The following is an 8,402-nucleotide window of genomic DNA, read 5'->3' as shown; positions in this document are numbered from 1 at the left end:
TGCTGATAAGTTATTTTTTTAAAACACTACATTATTACAACAATACACCATGAAAAGCTCCCTGGGACAAATACTTGTTTTATGTTCAGTGTAAACCCCATATAGAGTGTGATTCCATTGGCAGTACATGTTTGTAATCCTTTTTTCTTTAATTGGTAGGTGGAGTGATCAGTAAATATGTTTTTGTTTGGAACATAACCACTAGAGGTCACATGTCCACACTTCCCTCTCTTGGCCCAATACAACAGTTCAAACTTCCCATCATCAATTGTGAGAAAATGCAGGGTCAAAAATATTTTCATATGGACTTCTGTCCGATTGATCTTTACAGGGCTGAGGGGGTGAGTGAACAAAGCTGTATAAATGCAAACGACCATTACTTATAATAAACCATATTTAAGGTAATCTATTTGTAATCTTTTGTTTTAATCAGATTATTTAATAGGTCTGTGGATTGAAAGGTAAAGCAAGCATGGATGTGACAGGATATGGAATTTGGAAAAAGTATGAATTAGATATGATTTAGTTGAGATTTCAATTGAATTTATACAGGGACAGAAAGGACATTTGATATGCAAAATACAGAATAAAACAACTGCAATGAAAAAATAAGTTATTGGAGGCAGCTATAAACCAGACCACACAAATACAATGTAATTTGTTTCTGTAAAAGAATAATCACCTGTGAGACTTGCTGTGTGGGGATATACTTGTGATCTTTATTTATATTGCACTTTTCATAGTCAGTGTTTACAAAGTGCTTTTAAGAGAAGACAAATAGACATACAACGGCAACTAAGGAACACCAGCTCTCTTCTTGATGACATGTTCCATCTCAGCCTTTTCAGTCGTGTCCAGATCCGTTTTGTACTTGGCCAGGATTTTCAGGATGGGCCTCAGCTTAAGCCACCACTGTATCTTGGGAATACGGTGCCTGTGGAGGACAACATTTGTCAGTGCAAAGCTGAAACTGAAAACAAGAACAATACTCTTGAAGCCTAGGAAGTCAAATTATTTAGGTAAGGTATTTCAAATAAAGCTGAATTACGTGATTGTTGGCCAGGTGACAGAAGGACTCAAAAGTAAACTCACCACAAGGGGGCTTAAGCTTCATATTCTTACTAGAATAGCTTTCTCTTAGTTGGTCATACTTCTGCTTTATTTGATAAATTACACATCACATGTCATTTTAACCTATCAACTCAATTTGATTTGATCTGCAGTGAAAAAACTGAAACGTTGCCTTTAAATAAATAAACGGATTTCACATAACTGTATTAGGTTAGCTGAAAGCAATAATATTTAGTTTAAATACAAATATGTAGTTTCAACTTAATATTATTGCTTTCAACTAACCTCATACAGTTATGTGCAATGTTTTTGACATAATACATTTAATTAAAGGCAACATTTCAGTTTTTTCAGTGTGATAATATGTCTTGCATTTTAAGTCTTTGTAAAGCACTTTTAAACTTGTTTTTCAAAAGCGTTATATGAAGTTATTTTTAATAATGACTTTAATTTACTTTAACCCTGGGTTTTTGGACCACTTAATAAAACAATGTCAGTAAATATAAAACAATGCAGAAGAGTTTAAGTAACACATTGGCAGGATAGTCTTACTCAAAGTCAGTGAGATCTTTAAGTTCTGACAGAGGCTGGAAAACCAAAGATCTCTTCTTCATGCCCAGCACACAGGCAGAATCCGGAGAGTTGGCAAAGATACGACCTGGAGGTTTTAGGATAAAAATAAAGTGTACATGATTCCAGAGAGCACAAGAATAATCACACCACAATTGTACAAAACAGTCCTCACCATGTCTGTAACAGTCCTTTAGCTTGTCAGTCAACCATAGCACTGCCTTGATCCCCATTTTGGTGGCAAAATTCCTGTCGAAGGGACTTGGAGTTCCACCCTTAAAACACACAAAAGGTTTCCCTGTGAAATTAAAGCCGATGGCAAATCAAATGAGTCTGCCAACAATAACAGAACATCTGCATCTGATGGCTCACCTGCTGCATGTGCCCAAGTACATTCTTCCTGCAGTCAAACACACCCTTGCCTTCCTCTGAATACAGGTTGAAGATGAAGTCTGTGGTATAGTTGGCATTGGATTTCTCATTTCTGAAAAAATATGTTTAATATTGTGTGAAAATATAAGCCACAGATGAAGTTCAAATATAACATTCTGATTAAATGTGCATTATCTGTTACATGTTGTTTTAAAGTTTCCCCTTCACCTTTTCAACATATTAAATGCAGTTTTGCACATCTGACGCATGAGAATGATAGCAATAACCACTAATAACACTCATTTGCTCGGCTAATATCTGTGGTTGGGTAACAAACCTCAGAATCAGTCCTCTCTTCACTGTTGTCTTCATCTTCTCCACCAGATGTTCCACATTCAACTACGCACAAATCAACCATTAGACCACTAATGTATGTCATCCCTAAGCTAGTCTCTTTAATACATTTACAAGGACAGACCTCTAGATCATGAATGTTGAACTTCTCCTCGTAAATGTAAGCAAAATCAGCTCCAGATGCCAAGCCAGCCATGGTTGCCAGGTAGCCGCAGTGTCCTCCCATAGTCTCAACAATGAACACTCTTCTCTTGGTGCCCGCAGCAGATTGTTTGATCCTGTCACATGTCTGAAAAAGGGAGATGGTTTAGATTTCGTTTTTTGAATTTGTCTGTGTTAGCTTTGTGCTCTCGAAGAGTTTTACCATGGTTATAGTGTTAAGTGCAGTGTCAGCGCCAATACTGAAGTCAGATCCAGGAACATTGTTGGAGACAGTTGCAGGAACTACGACAATAGGAATACAAAGTTCCTCAAACTTCTCTCTAGCCTGCACCATCTGCAGACCCCCAGCAAAAGCCTAGTGAAAACAGGAAGTAGGAAATCAGTAACATGTCATTTAAATGCTGTGGTTAATTATTGGTTAGTGACTCTTTATTGTGACTGCTTACCTCAAAGCCTCCAATAATGACTAGAGCATGAATGTTGAACTTAGCGATGTTCAGACTGATCTCGTCCATGAAGTCTTGTGGCAGTGCCCTTTATAAAAAGGGGGAAAATTCAGGATACACATGCTTAATGGTAAGTTACACGTTTATTTAATAAGACAGAATCATGCCCTGAACCAATCAACAGGGTGGCTTGTTGCAATATCTCACCTTTTTGTGCCCAGGTTGGAGCCCCCCTTTCCAGTCCATCCTGCCACTCCAGACCAATCAATAGGCTCAATCTGTACAGGGAAAGAATGCATGCTCTATCATGATCTGAAAGAAAAAAAGTGTTGTTTTATGTGAGTGTAATTTACCAATCCATGAGCCAGGCCATCGAAGCTGTCGTGCACTGCCAGCATCCGGTGGCCCTGCAGGAGTCCGGCCCTGACTGTTGAACGCACGGCAGCATTCATCCCAGCACACGGAGCTCCCACGTTCAATATGGCAATGTTGATATTACTCTGGCACAGCCCGGGTACATTCACAGAGACATTTGTCAGAATACATTTCCCACTGTGTGACAGTAAATGCACACAAAGGTGGTTCAACTTTCTCACCTTTTTTTCCGGGATGTGCACATGAGCCAGCATTTTGTAAGTGTTCCAATTGTTCTCAAAGCTCCTATTACACAGAAAAGTATTTGCATTCACATCTCCAAACAACACTAATTATTTGAAATAGATCATGCAAAAGTGCATGTCTCACTTTCCCCTGAGCATCACCGCATCGTCAAACCTCCCTTCAGCCATGGCTATGGTGACATCTTTAGTCTGATGAAAGGAAACAGAATTGAATAAGAACAACAACAAAAAAAGCTGAAACTTCTTGCTAATTCAAGTCACTTCTTAATTCAGTATACAATGTATAAGAATGATTTGTTTTGCGAATGGGCCAGATCTGACTCACCACTTGAACACACTCCATAAGAGGCAGCCTGACAGCCATGTTTCCAGACAAACTGACAACACATGCAGGAGTTTCTGGTGTGGCCTCCAGCAGAGCCATCACAGCCTCCACACCCATCCTGCTGGCCTGAATAATCAAAAGCAGACACTTTGAGGAGCAGGTCGTTTGTGTTTATTCACAGTGATTAAAGGCAAAAAGACGAATTGGTGAATTTGTAAAAGGTTTGTGTGTGACAAATTACCAGGATTCTGTCAAAGGCGGAAGGCGTTCCTCCTCTCTGCACATGGCCTAAGATGGTGGTGCGGGTGTCAAAGCCCAGTTTGGTTGATACCAGCTGCACAGAGAGATTATCATTGTATTTCTTATATGAAGAGCCACTCTGTATATGTGTACATTTCTGCCTATACTGACCTTTTTGACGTTTTCACATGTGATAGCTTTACCACTGCGGTCCATCGCTCCCTCTGCAACAATGATAATATTCAAACGGGAGCCACGGCCTCTTTGCTGAAAAGGAAAAAGAAAACGTTCAACAACCCAAGCAGACTTTTCTTATACTGTAGCACAGTCATTAAAAACAATATTTACTTCTGTCAGTCTTCTGCACAGATGCTCCTCCCATCCATCCTCTGGGGGCATCTCTGGGATGAACACCCAGTCAGCGCCACAGGCCAGGGCAGTCACACAAGCCAGGTAACTGTAGGTGCAGAGTCATACACTAAGCTTCAAATGTCTTGTATTACACTGAAAATGAAGTATCCAAAGATTAAGTTCCATATTATAAATTTGACTTTTGTCAAAAGTAACCAGCAGTCAAGCTTCTGTATCAATTATTTTCCAACCACATAACGACCACTCCTGCTCACCACAGAGACTGTACTCACCCACAGTGCCGGCCCATTACCTCCAGGATGAATGTTCTCTGGTGACTGCAGTGCACAACAACACATTTAAGATCAAGACTGTTAAAGTTGCATGGCAAGTCTATCCATCAAATAAATCTATGAATGGTTACATGCAGGGTATGACATTAGCACCTAAGTTATTCAGATTTAAGGATACGTGATATTTTTTTTATTTCTACTGTCTGGTATCACTGACAGAGGGTTTACAATTCTAAAGTGTCAATAGATTCAAAGAGTGGTATTGAAAGATAGAAATATTCAGTGACCTTTGGTAGAGGCAGTTGAGGAAAACACTTAATTTTAGACCCTGGTTACGTGCATACCTCTGTGCTGTGGTTGTGATGGCATCCACTATCTCTATGATGCGATGCAGGGCAGAGTCAGTGCCAATGGTCATGTCAGTGCCACAGAAGTCGTTGTCAATGGAGCCCACCATGCCAACGATGTTGAGATGGGAGGAAGCCTTGGCCTCAGCTGATGTGACCTTACCTGGGACCACAGATGACAACACTCTCAGATACCATTTATTGAAATAACTAACATGCCTAAAACAACATAAACTTGTATGCTAACATCAGTAGAGGGCTGATATGTGAATATAGATCTTTCATTTGGGGTTGTGTTTCTAAGAACAGTGAATTATGGGGTAAAAGTCTCTAACCAGCTTTGAGTAGGATTGCCAGCAGCTCGCTCCACTCTGTTCTGAACTGGTCGGCACCCGTCAGACTGCCATCACCTCCGATCACACACAGGTTTGTAATGCCTAGCTTGACCAAGTTACAGGCGGCCTTGGTGCGGCCCTCCTTGGTACGGAAATCCTGACAGCGGGCACTTCCAATCACAGTCCCACCCTGCAAGAGAAGAAGGGCTAGCGTTATCTGAAACCTACGCATTCATGTCTAACGTCCATTAAGTTCTGAGCTATTTAATGACATGTGGCATTTAAAGGACCATTTGACCTACAGAACTGCATTGTAAAGGTTAAAGATCATCCATTCCACTAACTCGTCACAAGTTAAAAACAGAGGTGAGATAAGGAACTTGCTGATGAATATGCTTTTACATCCTCGTGCTTGTTCTTACCAGCTGAAGCATCATTGACACACTCTCCCAAGTAGCTGGGCGGATATTGTCTCCTCCATCCACCAGACCCTGGTAACCCTGTCAACAAAAACAAAATATCAACTTTGGGAACAGGGGTCATTGCTAGAAAGATGCTTTAGCATTAATGATACATATTTTGACTCTACAATGTACATCTGTTTCAGTCAAAACAGTGTTTTTTTATTTTATTGGGATTTGCTGCTTATTTATAGGTCAGGTGAGAGGCCATGGAGTAATGCTGTACACATTTTGTGTATTAAAAGCAAATCCAATAGAATATGTATTGCCATTTCTCATGCAAGAATGGCAGACATTTGCTGGTTGTATCTTCAGTATCTCCAGTTGTAAGCATATGTTGCTTTGTTCTGTTTATATATGTTGTTTGAATAACTTTTGTGGTTTTAGTTTGTTGAACTAAAACCACAAAAGCTACGACCTGGAGTAATGAACATGAGGGGCATTTTCAACAATGTTTTTGTATTTGTTTTGACATTGTAGAGATCAAATGATTAATAAAAGAAAATAATAACAACACATTTTAACAGGTTTTTACCTCATGGACAAAATACACCTTGGCTCCAGTGTAAATTCCCACTCGAACTGTGGCCCTCACTGCTGCATTCATACCTGTAGGCACAGTGTTTGAGTACATTGTAATTAAAGCACCTTGTGCTCATACAGGTGAAAAGAATGGTTTTAAAAAATACCATTATGAAACAATTGTATAGCTATATTGTACATGACTTGAATTGTTGGTAAAGGTTAAATGATCAGTGATAGTGGAAATGTATTCCAAGAAACACAAATAGGCTGGCACCCTTAACACGCAGGGGTTCGCTTAAAGGACAAGATGTGGATAGATTAACATTATGGGTGCCAAGAGAATCTCCATTTACAGTGTAGAGGAGTAGAGGAGAGAAAGAAAATGAAGGAAGGCCGTCTCACTTCACCTCCCTGCTTTACAAACACATGACAGAAAGGTCATAGCTCTAAAATTAGCCCTCATAACAGAGTACAGTGTTGAAGAGAGAGAGGAAGGAGAAACAGATGAAGAAACGTTGACCTGTGGAAATAAGGATTACTAAAATGGTAAAGTTGTAATGACAATATTGGAGAGAAAAAAAGAAAAAGGGTGAGGGTTAGCAAACTCTGAAGTTTTGTATTATAGAAAATTCCCGTAAAGTCTTATCAAGATCATAGGCAGAAAAACAGATGCATGAACAACTCCCTGTGTCACACCCTCAGATGTTAAGGGTTGGGTGGGATGACTGACCTACTTCCCAAAGGTCACAGTGGAGATGTTCCTCATCAAGTTAAAGGTCAGGTGAAAGCTGTCTGCCTCAGGATTCCTAGACGCTCTAGATGAAGTAATTCGTGTGCCCTTTTCCATAAGTTAGCTCAATGAGATAGAAGGTCAAGGTAACTCAGTGGCAATAGGTATATCATTAAAGTATTATAATCACCAGTAAAAATACACGTGTTGTCAAATTTGATATAAAACTGAACACAATTATGATTGAATATAACACTTAGATGGTCTAGACTTTAGGTACAACTTTTATTTCCAAGGCTATACCTACCTTAAGGTCTTTCAGAACACTTAAACCCACGCTATACAGACATTTTTAGGCTACAGGTATTGTCAAAAACGACCAATGACTATTTTATATTTCAGGGTTTCTTGATCACTTGTGAACAATGTTTCACTATTTGTTTCTAAACCCTGCTGTTGAGATACAATGAGCTTCCCACCTGCTGAGACAAACACGCAGCACACATGCTCTTAGCACTCCACACTAACATGCCACCCTGGACAGCCTTCACTTACCCTGGGCATCGCCTCCCGAGGTAAGCACGGCGATCGACCGACCCGCTCCCATCTTGGTGGGGTCGGTGGAAGGCGGTTGTGCCATAGTCCTGGAGCAGAAGCCCGCTGAGGGAAAGAGGCCTTCAGTGTAAATCTGTGTGAAGTACAAGGAGCCTCTCACCTCTAACTCTGCCTGTGCTATGGAAAGTAATACCAGAGGCAAGAGTGCCCACCTTAACTATCCACTTGGCAGGCATCGAGACACACATAGTTGCACATTTAGACACACACATACACACACTCTATCCATTACTCTATGTCTTCATGTAAACCACACGTGGCAGCATACACGTTGTGTATATGTGATATGAGCTGTGATATGAGGTGATGGGTCAGTGTTATTTAAATCACTGCTGATTGACACACCACACACACACACACACACACACACACACACACACACACACACACACACACACACACACACACACACACACACACACACACACACACACACACACACAGGCTATTAAAAGTATTCAGCCCCTCGTATCTGTCACCAATACCATATCACAAATATCCTAATTGTAGTGTTTAATCACAGTGGGTTACTGTTAGTCTTTTCTCACACTTATCTTTAAAAAGAAATGAAAAACCTATAATATC

The 8,402-nt window shown here is 40.2% G+C and overlaps 1 protein-coding gene across 2 annotated transcripts; it reads right to left on the bottom strand.

The window, feature by feature from the left end:
* Positions 1 to 617: 617 nt before the first annotated feature.
* On the bottom strand, positions 618 to 7,951 carry pfkmb (phosphofructokinase, muscle b). Of its 2 annotated transcripts, XM_034139099.1 has the most exons (22): positions 7,758 to 7,947; positions 6,483 to 6,556; positions 5,909 to 5,986; positions 5,487 to 5,676; positions 5,149 to 5,314; positions 4,805 to 4,849; positions 4,509 to 4,617; positions 4,332 to 4,427; positions 4,162 to 4,254; positions 3,921 to 4,046; positions 3,720 to 3,784; positions 3,572 to 3,635; positions 3,329 to 3,475; positions 3,183 to 3,253; positions 2,976 to 3,063; positions 2,732 to 2,884; positions 2,492 to 2,656; positions 2,351 to 2,412; positions 2,014 to 2,125; positions 1,817 to 1,916; positions 1,624 to 1,729; positions 619 to 934 (listed from the first exon to the last, which is right to left on the bottom strand). In XM_034139099.1, the coding sequence occupies exons 1-22, from the start codon at positions 7,840 to 7,842 to the stop codon at positions 796 to 798; spliced, it is 2,334 nt and encodes a 777-aa protein (XP_033994990.1). In that variant the 5' UTR covers positions 7,843 to 7,947; the 3' UTR covers positions 619 to 795. The 2 variants fall into 2 exon arrangements, with proteins under 2 accessions (XP_033994993.1, XP_033994990.1); XM_034139102.1 differs by having other exon boundaries at positions 618 to 934; positions 3,329 to 3,635; positions 7,758 to 7,951.
* Positions 7,952 to 8,402: the final 451 nt, after the last annotated feature.

This window comes from Trematomus bernacchii, unplaced genomic scaffold (assembly GCF_902827165.1).
Source record: "Trematomus bernacchii unplaced genomic scaffold, fTreBer1.1, whole genome shotgun sequence".
Taxonomy (NCBI): domain Eukaryota; kingdom Metazoa; phylum Chordata; class Actinopteri; order Perciformes; family Nototheniidae; genus Trematomus; species Trematomus bernacchii.
Note: the sequence above shows the minus strand (reverse complement) of the source record. Positions and strands in the feature narration are given on the sequence as shown.